Source organism: Kogia breviceps, chromosome 9 (genome assembly GCF_026419965.1).
Source record: "Kogia breviceps isolate mKogBre1 chromosome 9, mKogBre1 haplotype 1, whole genome shotgun sequence".
In the NCBI taxonomy this organism is placed as follows: Eukaryota; Metazoa; Chordata; class Mammalia; order Artiodactyla; family Physeteridae; genus Kogia; species Kogia breviceps.
Window position 1 is genome coordinate 46,013,483 of NC_081318.1, and position 17,255 is coordinate 46,030,737.

The 17,255-nt window shown below is 42.4% G+C and overlaps 1 protein-coding gene across 1 annotated transcript in view; it reads right to left on the minus strand.

The window, feature by feature from the left end:
* MINDY4 (MINDY lysine 48 deubiquitinase 4) overlaps positions 1–17,255 on the minus strand; it is a 116,010-nt gene that overhangs the window by 91,740 nt on the left and 7,015 nt on the right. Inside the window, exons 3-5 of the mRNA XM_059073570.2 lie at positions 14,505–14,740; positions 10,674–10,920; positions 4,669–5,102 (exon numbers count right to left, since the gene is read on the minus strand). Of these exons, the coding sequence (XP_058929553.1) occupies positions 4,669–5,102; positions 10,674–10,920; positions 14,505–14,740 (917 nt within the window). The remainder of the gene's footprint in view (positions 1–4,668; positions 5,103–10,673; positions 10,921–14,504; positions 14,741–17,255) is intronic.

A 17,255-nucleotide genomic window follows, 5' to 3' on the forward strand; every position in this document is an offset into this window, starting at 1 on the left:
GGTGACATCTTCTAAGCATCTTCTAAGATCAAAGGACACAAGAAAGAAACAGAAATCAAAGCAGAAAATAGTTCCTTCAGCAACTGAGTCAGATCTAAGGAGTTAGTGTCAGAAGGGCCTGACTGCATGTATACTCATGTCCCCTGACATCTCAGCAGGTCACGTCTTCCACCTGCCCCCTCATGCGGGGGACACATCCTCACTCCCCTGCCCCCAGGTGTGACTTCCATGGCCATCCCTAAACCTGATGTTGCAAGGCCCAGCAAGGGCTCCCAGTAGCCACCTTTCCTCCAGCTTCATTAGGGCTGAGTGATGGAGCATGTGCCATGCATGCAAGCCAACTCTGATGTCATCTCACTGTCCCTCGTCATGTTTTAAAAGAATCACATATGCACACGACTCTCTCATCTGAAGAGTTCACGGGATCTAATACACACTAGGTCTCAGACCTATGTTTACTGTATTGAATGAAAAAAACAAGTGATGGGCAGACAAGACTGCGGAGGAGTATTGGGAAGGGCAGGAGGTAGGTAGTTTTAGCAAGTGGGATTACTTTGGCCCTGGTTTCAAACCAAGGGTGCCACACACAGTTGAGTAGTATGTGCACTGCACAAAGCTGCCTAACTGAGGGGATGAGAGACTGCTGAAATCCAGCCCATATTCCATTTGCCAAACCATGAGCCCTTAGGCCTGCATCTACCCAGAATCTTGACAGGTTCCTTTAATTCTCTGTGCCTAAGTTTCCTCGTCTAAAATGGAATAATAATTGCCGGGGTGGGAGGATGCTTGTTCTCAACTCCCAGTGTCTCCTGGGAGTTTGGAAGGAGTTCTACTGGTCTACCCTGTAGACCTTTACTCTCTTCCCTTTTATTCACTCCATCCTGAGGGAGGATGTGTGACCTGACTGGTTAATTTGGGAAAGAAAGGAAAGAGGGGCATTAGGCTCAGCTACACCCTTTCTCCTCTGGGAGTGAGCTGCTCTTCTAGGGGCTGGCCCCTCCCACCACATGGCCCTGGGCCTGAGATGAGGTGGGGAAGTCTGTCCAGCTCTGGGCCCACCAGGCCTCATGATTTGCTGTGTCTCCTACCTTCCCTTTATCAATCACAGAGATGACATGTATTTTACCCCAATCTAGTTGATATCCTTTGTTTTACTTGGCAATTTGTTCAGAACTCAGGAGGAGAAGAATACTATTTAATGAGAACCTCCCCTGCCCTGAGAAGAAAACCAGTAATATCCACCTGAATGGATTATCGTAAAGAGCAAATGAGATAATACACACATGTGCTTAGCATGGTGCTCAGCATATGGGGAATAAGTAGTGGGTAAACAACAAAGCTCCCAAAACATTTACTGATATAAAGATCAACACTATTATCACATATTAAGCACTCCTGGCCATACTTCGCCTGGTCCTGAAGGAGGGGTCTGTGGTAGCACATTTACCTGCTACCTTCCTCCTCCTCTAAGACAAAGTCCATACCATCTTTCAAGGGCCTAAGAACGGGTCTTAGGCCACAGTGGTTATAAAGGGCAGAGGTGGTTTGCCAGTCCAGGTCATCAGACTCCAGAGCCCATTTCAGGTTATGATAGGTGCTGTGATGACAATAAAACAGGCTAGAGGTGAGTGGGTGGAGGTGAAGTTAGTCAAAGAAAACCACAATGAGTATAAAACACCTGATTGACAAGAAAGAGACACTCATGAGATGGTTTGAGAGCAAGGCCTTTACAGCAAAGGGACAAACCAGTTATCCCTCTTATAGAAATACGTTAGACATGTTGGGTGAACAGGAAAAAGGGCCTACATAAAGAATAAAGATCTGTATATAGCTATGTCAATCCTGAAAGAAAGGAGAAGTAGGGAACTGACCCTACCAAGATACCAGGTTATAACTACAAAGCCATAGTAATAAAAGCTATGGTCATGACCAATGAAACACAAGAGAGAGCTAGCATATTTTGTGCATGGCTGCAACCTTAAAATATTGTTAGGTGGTCATGATTCTTTTAAAATATATATGCTAGGGGCTTCCCTGGTGGCGCAGTGGTTGAGAATCCGCCTGCCGATGCAGGGGACACGGGTTCGTGCCCCGGTCCAGGAAGATCCCACATGCCGCAGAGCGGCTGGGCCCGTGAGCCATGGCCACTGAGCCTGTGCGTCCGGAGCCTGCGCTCCACAATGGGAAAGGCCACAACAGTGAGAGGCCCACGTACCACAAAAAAAATATATATATATATACATATATATATATATATATATATATATATATATATATATATATATACTAAATATTTGTTTAATGTAAAGCCAGTCCTACCCTTTCTAGTTTAAAAACTAATAAGTAGATAAGGCTGTTCTCTAGAATGTCTCTGTGGATACCCTAAAAGGCACCAGGATGGATTATGATTTCTGATGATTTCCTGTATAAGGTCTCTGCAATTTTGCAGCAATAGTAGTAGTTAGAAAAAGGAATGGGGAAGAAGTTCTGAATATACAGCACTGTTATTGCATTGGCTGGACAATCGATACAGGAACTTAGAAAAGAACCAAGGCAGCTCCATAAATCAATGGGGTAAAGAACAAATTGTAGAGTAGGTGGTACTAGGAAAACTGTCTTACTATATGGAGAAAAATAAAAATGAGTCTTTCAACCTAACAAATACAAAAGATTAAATACCTAAATGTGAAAGCTAAAATTACAAAATTAATAGAAAAGATACAGGAGAATACCATTGAAACCTAAAGGAAAGAAAGGACTTAAAAAAGAAAAAATGCAAAAATGCAAATCTCCTGCCAAACAAGAGATTAATTATATGCCAAAATTAAGAATTTCTGTTCAACAAAGGAAAAGACATTTTACAAAGTCTAAAACTAACAAAATATTAATATCTACCAAAAGAAAATTAAATCCTCTTTGGAGGAAGGTAATGTTAACCAGAGCCTCTTCAATTATTCACATTCAATGTCTGGAATTGAATCAAAACTATCAGAAATGCAAAGAAACATGATGAAATTATCAAAACCCAAAAGAAAAAAGACAATATCAATAGAGCTATAGGTGATCCAGATATGGAAGTTACCAGACAGCAACTTTAAAATGACTATGAATAATGTGCTCAAGAAAATAAAAGATGGAGAATCTCACAAAAGACTGATATCTACTTTTTACAAAGAAACAGAAATTATAAAACTGAAAAATAACTGAAAGTAATAATTTATTATATATATTTTATAGCATGGCAAAAGAGAAAAAACATGAACCAGAAGATAGAGCAAGAGAAAATATCTAGATTAAAGTACAGAAAGAGAAAAAGATGGAAACCATAGGAAAAAATATTTTTTTTAAACCCTATAGAACACAGTGAAAATATCTAGTAATATATGTATTACTGGAGTACCAGGAGAGAAAAGAAAGGATGGAATAAAAGCAATATTTGAAAAGACAATAGACAATAATTTTCAAAACTGATGAAAGGTATCAACCCCAAACTGAGGAAGCTTTACATATACTAACAGAAACGTCAAAGAAAACCACGTCTAGGCACATCATAGTTACACTGTTGAAAATTAAAGAATGAGAAGAAGCAAAAAAAAAAATTAAAAAGAAGCAGTCAGAGGTTAAAAAAAAGACACATTACCTTTAAAAGAGTAATAATAAAAAAATGTCAACTTATTTATCAATAGAGATAATGAAAGACAAAGGTAAGATAATGGAATTAAATACTTAAAGTTCTGAAAAGAAAATAAGCCACCAATCTAGAATTCTATACCCATTGAAAATATGCTTCAAAAATAAAGGCAAAATAAAGACATTAGCAAACAAAAACTGAAAAAAAAAATTTATTGTAATATACCTGCTAAAGAAATACTAAAGAAAGTTCTTCAAGCAAAAGGAAAATTTAAATGCAATAATTACTCCAACTAAAACAAAAAATTATCAGACTGGATTTTTTTAAATCCACATATAAAAAAATTTTTAAATTGAATCCACAATTTAAAACCTTTTAACTCAAAGCCTTCTCCAGAAAATTCTCCCAAATATTTAAGGAAGAAATAACACCAATCTCACACTAACTCTTCAAGACCATAAAAAAAAAAGAGGGACCACTTCTAGCATATCCTGGACACCAAAATCTGACAGGGCTGTTGTTACAAGAAAGGAAATTTGCCAGCCAATCTCCCTCATGAATTTATATACAAAACCCTACACAAAATATTAGTAAGTCAAATCAAACAATATATACAAAGATAATGCGTCATAGCCAAGGGTGGTTCATTCCAGAAATGTAAGGTTGGTTTAACATTCAAATAACAATCAGTGTTATTTTGGATCACCAAGGTCTACTGTGAAAGAATAAAAGCGAAGGACTTAGGATAGAGTTTTAAAAAGTTGACCCAGAGGAGCCTTGTGGGAACTGATTCACCACCGTACCTCTGGCTTCGACGCACCTCTTGTACCCTATCAGGCTGACCCTTGAGAAGAAGTAAGAAGGGCCAAAGAAACCCCCCACCAAAGCCTCCTGGTGTGTGCACTCTGGGCTGCTTTCTCCCTACTGGAGTGACCATCATCACCTCCCCTACTTCACAGCCTCGCTCGGAGAGCCCAAGGAGCCACTCGGGACTGGACGGTTCTCCGAAAACCATCACCTGGGCACAGCACACTCACCTGAGGGCCGGGGGCTGGCTCCCCTGCCGTTTGAACACTCTTTCCAGCCTCTCCTGGGTCGTCGGGGCACTCCCACTGGACAAGGAGAAATTCAAGGTGGTCCTGTTGGCCTCTAGGCCGCTGTCCAGGGCTGGGCTGTCCTCTGGAAGGTCTCTCCACCAGCCGCTCCCGCTCTGGGAAAGCCCTTTGCCTGGCAGGTGGGGAGGGCTGCTGGGCGAGGCTCTCCACTTTTCCAGGGTCAGCTGGCTGAGCAGGCCCGGGGTGCTCCTGGGGGTGGAGGTGGTGCTGGAAGCCGGGCCCTCCTGCGGGACAGGCGGGGGACAGGCTGGGCTGTGAGCAGACAGCTCGGGTGCTTGTAGGCTCCCCTCCTCGTGGGGTTGGGTCGTGCTGCTCAAGGCCGGGGACTGCCTCAGCGAGCGTTTGCGGAGGGAATCCTGAAAGGAGCAAGGACAAAAGCAGCGGTGAGGATCCCTTGGAGGGAGGTGAGAAAATATCCCACGTCAAGCATTTACCCATGATCTTCCCTCCCCCAGGAATGTCTTTCCCATCCTCAACTCCTTCTCTTAAAATCCTATCCACCCTTTGAGGAGACACGCAGGGGCTACCACTTCTGTAACGCTTTCACAGCGACCCCCCAACATAAATCCCAGGAGCATGCCTCGGTCCCCGCCTCATACCCCTTACAGAGAGAGCTCCAGGGTCAGACCTGTGTTCTAATTCCCGTGTCACCCCCTGCCAGCCGTGTGCTCTGTGGCAAGTCACTGAACTTCTTTGTCCCTCACTTCCCCACTTGCAATATAACCTGTCCACAACCTACTATCAATAATTCCTAAATCCCAAAACCCCTAAAAAATGAACATTTCTTTTGGAATCCCATGGTAAATTCTTTTTCATTATTATGAGGTAGGTTGCTTGCATTCTTGGGGGGTTTTTTGTTGGTTTTTTTGGTTTTTTTGGCCACGTGGCTTGCAGGATCTTAGTTCCCAGACCAGGGATTGAACCCGGGCCCTCGGCAGTGAAAGCACAGAGTCCTAACCATTGGACTGCCAGGGAATTCCATTGCGGTCCTTTTTTAACTGTGAATACTCATATGTTTTGCTGCAGAAATGTTTTGTTTATGGGGTGCTACTCCAAACCCTTCTGCAGGCGTTCTGTGGTATGTGGTTTATGCGTCGTATTTCCTTTCTGAAGTTTAAAAACAAAATCTAAATTCCAAAACACATTTGCTCAAAAGTTTTGGATGAGGGATTGGGGACCTGCAGTGCCCATCTCCCACAAGACCATGGTGAGGACTAAAGGAGAGACCCAGACCCATGTAAGGCAACAGCACGAGCCAAACCCTGCACAGCAGCCAGCAAACATTACTTACTGCCATGCATCTTTGCCCCCGTCCCCACTTACATACGGCCTTAACCCTTCCTGCCAGTAGACCAGGTGATGGAGGCCATTCTTCCTTCAACTCTGGTGTCCCCAGAGCTCCCAGCCCAGTGACCTATACATAGTAAGCAATGCTTACTTTTTGAAATGAAGGAATTTCAGAGGAGTCAACAGAAATGTCCTCTCTCACTATCAATCATTAACCAATGAAATGAGAACTCACGTTGTTACCAATCTGAGGTAGAGGAGTAGGGGTAGGGGACAAAAGTACACCTGCTGGGCTCTTCCTGGGTTTAAAATGCTGGACCTCTCAGCATTTCCAGAAATAATCCTGAGCCAAATTGTAAAGCCTGTGCCAGAAAAAGAACAGCTAATTCTGTCATATTCCCGCCCGGTGGAAATTAGTAGGCACTATAAACCTCATCCGAAAGCCATCCAGGGCATCCCTTGCCACAGAACAAGGAAAAACATTAGTCAACATTCCCAAGGAGACCCAAACTTCCGGCCAAGGGCAGGGAACCCAGCCTCTTACTCATTCTTCAAAAGTGCAGAGCTGATCTAGCCAAAAAAAATGATGCCATACCTAGCAACCTTGCTCTTTTCTCTTGAGTAACCAATAAGTATGGCCAAGGTACTCAAACGCCCACAGAACACCTTCCAGAAAACCTGGGGAAATTCTACCTCTATGTCCTTCACGGGATTCAGATACCCCAGGGGAAAAGAACACCTCCAAGGAACAATCACTTCTCCTTTGGGGAGAAGTTTGCAGCAATCGCTCAGCAGTAAAGCAGGTATAAGCCATCTTCCTTACACCTCAGTTATGAAGGGGTCTGAACTGCACAGACTTGATGATTAGAAAGTCATGAGATGACAGGACCCTAGTGTTCATCTGGTCCACCAGTTCCCAAAGTGCAGTCCACCTACCTTACAGGTCTAACCCCAAACCCTTTCAGGGAGCTCAAAATTATTTTCATAATAATAATACAACATGATTTCCCTTTTTCACTGTGTCCACATTTGTACTGATGGAGCAAAGCACTAGAGGGAAAAACTGTTGGCTGGCCCTTAGCACAAATCAAGGCAGCAGCACCAAATTTTACCAGTACTCAAGGTATTAACACCACATGCAATAAAAGTAAATAAGTGAAATGCTAATTTCACTTAAGAATGTCCATGCTGAAGGATAAAAAATATTGTGTTCAATCTTGACCCTATGTTATACATCTCTTTAGTAGTCTGTGTGACAAAATGGGAGATATATATAAACATTCTCCGGGATGCAGAGGATGAGGCTGTCACCAGGAGAAGGACTTATGCAGCCATCTGAGTTGTGAGCTAAACTTGCTATTTTTTTCATGGAACAACTGACAGATGAACTATGGTTATTCAGTATTTGAATATTGAGTATTGAGTAATTTGGCAGGCATTTTCTTGAAAATAAATTGAGCCTGTCACGTCAAGGAAAATAAATGATACACTGTTGCCAGTGATAAAATACAAGTCATCAGGTAAAAATTAGAATTGGGGGAAACTTGTGTTTGCCACTGTGAACTGGAGGGCTTCCCAAAAACTTTCTGATAAGTTGAGTAGTGACATCAACAAATGCAATTTTTTATGTGTTTTTTTTGTATATTGAAATGTGTCAATGTTCAGAAGATCCATATAACTTAGTAAACCAATAATTTCCACATGACCCAATGCATCATGTTACTAAACCATGCAGTGGTAAGAGTCATTCAAAGTTCAAGACAAACCAGTGAAAACTGATGTGTACAAAAAGTTCACTGGGATGGTTTCAGATTCCACATTAAGAAACAACTTGTCTAAACACTCAGAATGGGAGAAAATATTTGCAAACGAATCAACGGACAAAGGATTAATCTCCAAAATATATAAACAGCTCAAGCAACTCAATATTAAAAAAACAAACAACCCAATCAAAAAATGGGCAGAAGACCTAAATAGACATTTCTCCAAAGAAGACATACAGATGGCCAAGAAGCACATGAAAAGCTGCTCAACATCACTAATTATTAGAGAAATGCAAATCAAAACTGCAATGAGGTATCACCTCATACCAGTTAGAATGGGCATCATCAGAAAATCTACAAACAACAAATGCTGGAGAGGGTGTGGAGAAAAGGGAACCCTCTTGTGCTGTTGGTAGGAATGTAAATTGATACAGTCACTATGGAGAACAGTATGGAGGTTCCTTAAAAAACTAAAAATAAAATTACCATATGACCCAGCAATCCCACTACTGGGCATATACCCAGAGAAAACCATAATTCAAAAAGACACATGCTCCACAATGTTCATTGCAGCACTATTTACAATAGCCAGGTCATGGAAGCAACCTTAAATGCCCATCGACAGACAAATGGATAAAGAAGATGTGGTACATATATACAATGGAATATTACTCGGTCATAAAAAGGAAAGAAATTGGTCATTTGTAGAGAGGTAGATGGACCTAGAGACTGTCATACAGAGTGAAGTAAGTCAGAAAGAGAAAAACAAATATCATATATTAACGCATATATGTGGAACCTAGAAAAATGGTACAGATGAACCGGTTTTCAGGGCAGAAATAGAGACACAGATGTAGAGAACAAACATATGGACACCAAGGGGGTAAAGTAGTGGGAGGGTGGGGGGGTGGGAGGATGTATTGGGAGATTGGGATTGACATGTATACACTAATATATATAAAATAGATAACTAATAAGAACCTGCTGTATAAAAAATAAATTAACTTAAATTTAAAAAAAAAAGAAAAAGAAAACCAGATAGCTCAAGTTAAGGAATTTAGTACTTTTCTATGTATGGGAAGATGCAAAAGTCAGGGCTCACTGAAATCCTTCCTTTGATACGCACCTCAGCTCTCTGGGGTCAGCATCCTGTGCTTTCTCATCCTGAGTCTCCTCAGGGTGCGCTATGCGGGGGTTGGTGGTGGCTGCATTGTCTGATGGTCAGCATCCTATTTCTACCCTGAGTTCCCTCAGGGCTCACCATCAGGCCACTGTAGTGTGATGGCTTGATGGCTGCCGCATCCTTTGTTTACTGAAATGGCAGGCAACATTTTTTTCCATTGATAAGGTGCGTATTCAAGGAATGGTTTAAATGAACCCAGACTCTGCATCTTCCTGTACAAAGAAAAGTGCTAACTTCATTAACTTGAGATGTCTGTTTTTCTCCTTTTTTCCCCTTTCTTTCTTTCTTTTTTTTGGCCACGCCACACGGCATGTGGGATCCTAGTTCCCCAACCACGGATCGAACCCACACCCCCTGCAGTGGAAGCCTGGACTCTTGACCACTGGGCCACGAGGGAAATCCCTGTTTTTCTTTAATTAACAGTAATCTTTTGATGTTCCTACTAGCTGGTTTCTTGCAAAAACTCCTGTATATCCTGGCTCCTCCCTTACCTCTTCAGAGCAGTCCCTCAGCATTATCTGAGAGGCTGTCTTCCAGGCTTAAGTACTCAGCAAGTCCGTCAAATAAAAAGTAATTCTCAACTTTTAGGTTGTGCAGGTTTTTAATCAACAGAACAATGACAGATAGCTATAATTGATCTAGACCCAAAGCAGGTTGTTTTTGAGGGAACAGCCAGCCTTGTGAACTGGATAAAAAAAATAAAAAAAAAAAGAAACAACTTGTCTAGGTTTGGTGTAATATTAAAAAATACCCCTAGTTTTCTGAAAAGACTATTAAAATACTTTTCCCTTTCCCAACTGCATGACCATCACTGAGCCACGAAATTCCAAATCTCAAAGGGATCTTAGACACCTGGTCTAACAAACGAGACCATGGCCAAGAGGAACAAAGACCTTGTCCGAAAATCTCACAGGACGCAGGCTGAGGCAGGGAGAAGGTCCACGGCTTGCTGGCCTGATTCCAGATGAATTGGGAGAGTAATCCTGGCATCTGCAGCCACACCCACACGTAAACATGCCACACATGAGGGTGGAGGTGACCAGCGTGGACACAGATGACCTATTTTTGGTTGGCTTAGGCTCCCTGATTTGACTGATACTCTACTTTGAGTTTGGCATTTGACCTTCCTTTGTTTTTCTGTTTCTCTTCTGTTTTACAAACCCCTTTTACATTCATTCTCTCCTTTGGTTTAGGCCTCCCACCTGATGGGACCCTACCACGGCCCCTCCTTAAGGGAGACTACAAAACATCGGTGTTAAGTTTTTAGAATTTTTTAAAAAACAAAACAAAACTATAAGGATTGGGATTTCTTTTTCCCTTTTCACTATCATGTGCTAAAAAACTTAAAAAAAATATGTCCTCTAGACTGGGATGGGTCCCCCCGTGCCTGAATGGCAAAGATAAAGTTGGGTAGATGTGTTCTCACCCTGCAAAGGAATCCACCTGGTAACCACCTGGTTGACGAGATAGTTAAACTGAAGGCAGGGGAGGTGATGAGGCCGACCGATGGCCCCAGAGAGCTGACAGTAGAGCCAGGGAGGAAAGAGAGGCCAGTGTTCTTGCCATCTACCACGCAGATCCTCCCTTCTTGAGCTGTCTCGTGGGGTACCCCCAAATAAACCCAGGCAGCCCCTTAAGCCCTGCCCGGTCCTCACTTTCCATGCTCATAATAATAGTAAGAGCACCAAGCCCACCTGTGGGGAGCTGGCGACGGGCCCGGCCATCATGCCTCGGACAATCAGGCCAGACTTTGGCCTGATCTTCTCTCCCATCCTCTTCGTGTCCAAGGAAGGCTCTGATGACTGAAGCTTGTCCATCTTCTCCCAAGCAGGAGCCACAGGAGGGCATTCACCTGGGACAGTCTGCAAGGGCTTACTTTTGTGGGAGGCCCTTTTGGATGACGCAAAATTACCAAGTACATCCCCATTGACATTGTCGTGTCTGCGAAAAAGGGATATTTCCATTAAAACAGATTCCCCAAAAGGAATCACTAGCAATGATGATAAATTCCACATTCCACAGGCACCCATAGCAAGCCCATTCACAAATCTGTGATGATTTCTAACCAGACTGTGCTTTATCAATAAAGGCAAGGAAAAGAAAATACTTTTGTATCAGGGCAAGTCTGGCCTACAAAATGAGACCTGAAACAGCAAACAAAATCAGAGTCAATGACTGATGATAGGATCCCTGGAATCCTCAATATGAAGAGCATCCTTGTTTCTCCCAGACCCCAGTGATTAAGGAAAACTGTAGCCCTTCAATACAATAGTTCCCCCCTCCCGTTACGGTCTATATAGGGTTCGGTACTATCCACGGTTCCAGGCACCTACTGGGGATCTTGGAATGTATCCCCCATGGATAAGGGGGGACGATGGTATAGTCATGAGAGGGATGGAGCCCAGTTACTGCACACCATTGAGGGTGGTAGATAGAGACTTTTGGAAAACCTGGCGCTCCCAGTTAAGGTTTAGTAAAGTTAGGCATGCCAATGGCTTCTTTTCTTGGGTTGCTTGGCACTGAAAGAGAGAAAGAGTAAGAAAGAAAGAGGGTGTGTGTGTGTATGTGTGTGTGAAAGAGAGGGAGAGAGAACAAAAGAGGGTAAGAGACTGAGAGCAAAAGCAAGGAGTGAGGAAGAACAAGAATGAAAAAGAGACAGAGCAAGAGACCCAGGTAAAGAGGATTTCCCACCTGTGGTCACTGAGAGCCCAGCACCCCTCCGACACAGGCTGGGCTACGCTCTACTATCGGACTCTGGCATAAAGAGGCATCGACATCAACTCTGTGCCAAGCTGCTTACCAAGCACTGGGTCATGCGTGACAGAAGCGGTCATGTGCTATGACTGGGACATGCCAAGCAGAGGAAGGATCTGGAACAAACCCCGGGGAAATCTAGAAGGGCTTCCAGAGAAGGCAGAACCTGAGTCTGAAAGAATGAGTAGGCAGGAGGTAACCAGGAGAAGGCCCCAGGCACTAGCACAGAGTCCTGTAAAAGCAGGACATGCTCAGGTGAGCTGGTGGCGGGGGGGGGGGGGGGGGGGCGGACACCTGCTGATGTGGAAAAGGCTTTGCAAGTTCTCCTTAGGAGTTTGGACTTTATCCTAAAAGTTACAGGGAGCGTCTGAAGGCCTTTCAGCAGGGAAGAGCATGGCCAGACTGGTTTTGTGGAAATCTCACTCTATCTTAGGTCAAGGGTGCATTTGAGAAGATGACCAGGGGCCTGGAGATGAGAGAAGAGACCCTGGGAGATAGCCTGGGAAAGAGGTGAGAGTGTGAATGGAGGCCGCTGTTGCGAGACAGAGAAAGGGGGGAAAGAGTCTAGCATCATTAAGGACACAAAAGGATGCAAAAATGATAGACAAGGAGGAGTCAAGGATAACACCCAAGTTTGTAGCTTGGGTAAACTGGGTGGAACTCAGAAGCTTCAACCTCTGCATTGCTGGCTTTTTATCGTTTCAGAAGTATTTCATTTCCCAGCCAGGCAGTAAGTGTCTTTGAAGGAGGAATCATCTTTTTCATACCACCCTCATGTCTTTTCACATCTCAAGCCTTGAGTTAATTTTTTGGTTGGTGGCCCCCATCTTTTAGCAGCTTGACACCCAGACCTTAAGCTTTGGCTACCCTCAGGAAAGGAGATGTTTTTCAACAGAGCTGGAAGAAAACACCCTTTCCGGGGAAGTTAGACTCACCACTGGTGATGACATGCAGTGTGTTATGGTTGTAACTTAACATAACTGCTCTCCAGTGCCGATCGTTTTGTAATGTATAAAATATCGAATCACTATATGCTGTGTAACAGGAATTAACATAGTGCCATAGGTCACTTATACTTCAAAAACAAACAAACAAACAAAATAGAAAAAGAGCTCAGACTTGTGGTTATAAGAAGCAGGGGGTAGGTGGAGGGGGAATAGGAGGGAGGTGGTCAAAGGTGTAAACTTCCACTTAGAAGAGAAATAAGCAACTAGGGATGTAATGTGCAACGTGATCAATATAATGAGAACTGCTGTGTGTTATAGATGAGAGCTGTCAAGAGAGGAAATCCTACGAGTTCTCATCACAAGGGAAAATATTTTTTTCTTTTTCTTTTCTTTTGTATCCATATGAGATGATAGATGCTCACTAAACTTACTGTGGTTATCATTTCATGGCATATATAAATCAAGTCATTATGTTGTACAACTTAAACTTATACAGTGCTGTAAGTCAATTCTGTATCAATAAAACTGGAGGAAAAAAATAACTGTTTTCCAAATAATAGAGGTACAATCAAGAATGCCAGTTCATTTTCTGCCCAGGTTCCAAAAGGCCTTATTTTTCAGATTTCTCCACCGCTCCAGTGTTTAGTGGCCTTTCAGATTCTATACTCCTGTTTTGAAGAAAATGCAAACAAAGGAAGCCCGGAACCTTACGAATCACGGAATTTAAACTAAACATTTTGAATCATAAGTATCCTCCATCACAAAGTGGTCCGTTCCCATGGCTTCCAGAGGAAAAGATCAGTGCTCCGTGACAGGGATTCTGAAAATGCAGAGGATGGGAGGCTGAGTGATGGCCTCCTGAAGATGTTCACAACCTAGTCCCTGGAACCTGTGAATATGTTACTTTACATGGCAAAAGAAAGGGACTTTGCAGACATGATTATGTTAAGAATCTTGAGATGGGTACATTATCCTAGATTGACTGTGTGGGCCCAATGCAATCACGGGGGTCCTTATTAGAGGGAGACAGGAGGATGAGAGTCAGTAGTAGGAGATGTGACACAGAAGCAGGGGTTGTAGTGATGTGCTTTGAAGATGGAGGAAGCAGCCACAAGCCCAGGAATACAGGCAGCCTCTAGAACTTGAAGAATGAAAGGAAACAGATTCTCCCCTCAAAGCCTCTGGAAAGAACCAGCGCTATTGACACCTTGCCATTAGCCCAGTGAGACCAGTTTTGGACTTCTGACCTCAGAACTGTAAACTAAATAAATTGGTGTTGCTTTAGGACACCATGATGGTTAAATTTTGTATGTCAGCTTGGCTAGGCTATGGTGCCCAGTCATTTGGACAAACACTAGTCTAGATGTTGCCAAGAAGGTATTTTTTATATTGTGATTAGTTAACATATTGTGATTGATATCTACAATCAGTTGACTTTAAGTAAAGGACATCACCCTAGACAATACAGGTGGGCCTCATTCAATCAGTTGAAGATCTTAAGAGCAAAAACAAAGGTTTCCCAAAGAAGTAATTCTGCCTCAAAACTGTAACACAGAAATCCTGCCTGAGCTTCCAACATGCCAGTCTGCTCTATAGATCTCAGACTTGCCAGCCCTACAACCACATGGACCAATTCCTTAAAATAAATCTCTTTATTTAAATATATATTTATGCACATATATATTTATACATATACACATTTATATCCTATTGGTTCCTTTTGGTTTTGTTTCTCTGGAGAACCCTATTGCAGCCACTGAGTTTACAATAATTTGTTATAGCAGAAATAAGAAACTAATCCACAGTATAAATGAGAAGAGGTACCTGGCTTTGCTTGTTGCTGACAATGATGTTCTCCAACTCGCATCTTCATTTGCAAGGTCATATATATTTACCAGCGTGGTCTCTGAGCATCTCAATGGTAATTTGTTACTTTTCTTTGGTATTGAGAGTGCAGGGATTGGTGTTTCTTGAGTAAAATTGTTACCAGTATTTCCAAAGTGATCCAGAAAATATCTGGTGATAAGTTCAAGGTTTGTTTTTAGAGGATTTCCCTTTGCCTATCATCAGAAGAAAAAAAAATCATTAATTATATATACAACTTCAGGGAAGGGTGGGAAAGACAGCCATCACAATTCTTTGACATAGTTTATCAACTTCTTACTCATCCATGCATTCTCTCAGCAAACATTCACTGACTGCTTATTATATGTCAGGTACTATGTTAGGTAGCAACACAGATGAAGACAAAAATCAATACCCTAAAAGAACTAGCATCCAGTGCATGAGTCAGGAGATTCAATGAACAATTGTAATAAAATGTGATATGAACAGAGGAATACCCGAGCAAATTTCCTCTTGTTTTTTTCTCCTGGGAATAACTTTATAAAATATATATCCTTTTATTAAAAAAAAATTAAGTCTTTATGATTGTTAACCCTACAACTTTATAAACACTTGGGACCTGAACGGTTTCTTAGTTTATGTACTCTACATTTAACACTGGGCACAAGGAATTACAGAGACAACGCTGGAGAAAGTTAGTGCAAGAGCATAGTGAGGCGGTCAGGATTGACTCAGTTTACACCTCAATCTTTAAAAAAGATAAAATGAAACTTTTTTTAAAAATAAATTTATTTATGTATTTATTTTTGGCTGCATTGGGTCTTCATTGCTGCACGCGGGCTTTCTCTAGTTGCGGTGAGCGGTGGCTACTCTTTGCTGTGGTGCGCAGACTTCTCATTGCAGTGGCTTTTCTTGTTGCGGAGCACGGGCTCTAGGCACATGGGCTCAGTAGTTGTGGATCGCAGGCTCTAGAGCACAGGCTCAGTAGTTGTGGTGCACGGGCTTACTTGCTCCGCAGCACACGGAATCTTCCCGGACCAGGGCTCAAACCCGTGTCCCCTGCATTGGCAGGTGGATTCTTAACCACTGTGCCACCAGGGAAGTCCAAAATGAAACTCTTTAGTAGCAGGTTTTGGAAATAAGTGGTTATTAGTATTTCCCTACCCTGACAGCACTAAATATTACCTTTGGAGGTTTTTTTTTAAAGACAGATTCTCAGGCCCCGCTGAGTCTTACTAAGCCAGAATCACCAAGATTAGAACCTTGATTTCTTTTAGAAAGTCTCCTAAGTAATTTGTACAGACACAGTTATCCAAGCAGCAATCCACAGGCTGGCCTCAGGGGCTAGACCATGTGTCAGTCCACACCCCACCTGCCCAGTAACACTCCGGCCCTTTGGAACTGCAGCCAGGCATGGGGCATGTGGTGAGTTTGCAGTCAGAGTGGTAAAGCGCCTGATAAAGAGCCTGGCACAGAGGGAACCCTCGGGTGTATCCAGTCTCTCCCCCTTTCCATTCCCTTGACCTACACAGCAGAACTCTGGGACCAAGACCCACAGGGTTATGATCAAACTCAACAGAATTGTCAGGCAGTCAAAATCAGGGGACAGTTTTATTTTTTTTAGAATGGGACCCAAAAAGCTATTTTGTCTAAGTCTAGATGAAACTTACAAGGAAGAGAGTTGGGGGCGGGGGATGTTAAATAATTATTTCAACCTTCTTGTTCTTCTTTCAGTACGAGAGATTTAGGGCCCTGAATACCTGAACTGTACTTTGTGGCTTTTCACATCACTTTGCTCATAATAGATACAGCCTTTATATGAATCTAGATACCATTTTTCAAAACCTCAATTTTACATAGGCATTTTATCTACTGCACACTTAATAGGGAAAAACAAGTTATTGGAATTAACATTAAATTGGCAGGGCTTTCCCAGAATCACTCTAGCTTTGTGCTGAGTGAACGTCAAAATTATAATGCCATAGATAGATTAATGAGTATATTTTCCTGTAAAATATAAGCTCCAATTCATTGTATAACAGCTAATATCTACTGTATAAATCAAATTATCAGGGCACTTATCACGATCTAATGAAAATATCTTAAGTATCTTAAGATAATAGTTACCTTAGGGAGACTATACCACAGTGAAGAAATAAAAGTAACTTGAAAGGCAAAGATGCTTCTGGGAAATTAGGTAAAGATGTATTTACATAAAAATTCCACTGTGCAGCAATGGTTAATTGAATTTTCTGCTTAACTGTCTCATTCTCTGTGGAAAATCTTTCTAAAATGTACAGTCTACTCTCCTGCCTTAAAAGACAGCCAGAGGAGGATTGCTGAGTATCTGCTGCCTGCAGCAACAGTCTTCTGTCTACAGGAGATGGAGGGCCCCGAGTGTCCCTGCAGGACCCAGAGGATGAAGGTCTTTACCAGGCCTCTAGCAGGACTTCACCTGGCTGCCACTTGTGATAAATGCTGAACGACATGATCACGAAGTTCTTTCCACCTCTGACACTACGCCCTCCCAAAAGGCATCTGCTGGAGAGCCCATTCTTGAATCAAATTATAACATTCTCTCTTCTTACAGAAAGAGCAATTAATTCAGAATGGTAGCTTCATTCCTTCGTTCCTGTATATTCATTCACTCGCTCATTCATTCATAAATACACACTGACTATTTACTATGTCATCAGTCCCATGTCAAGTATGGGGATACAACATATCCTG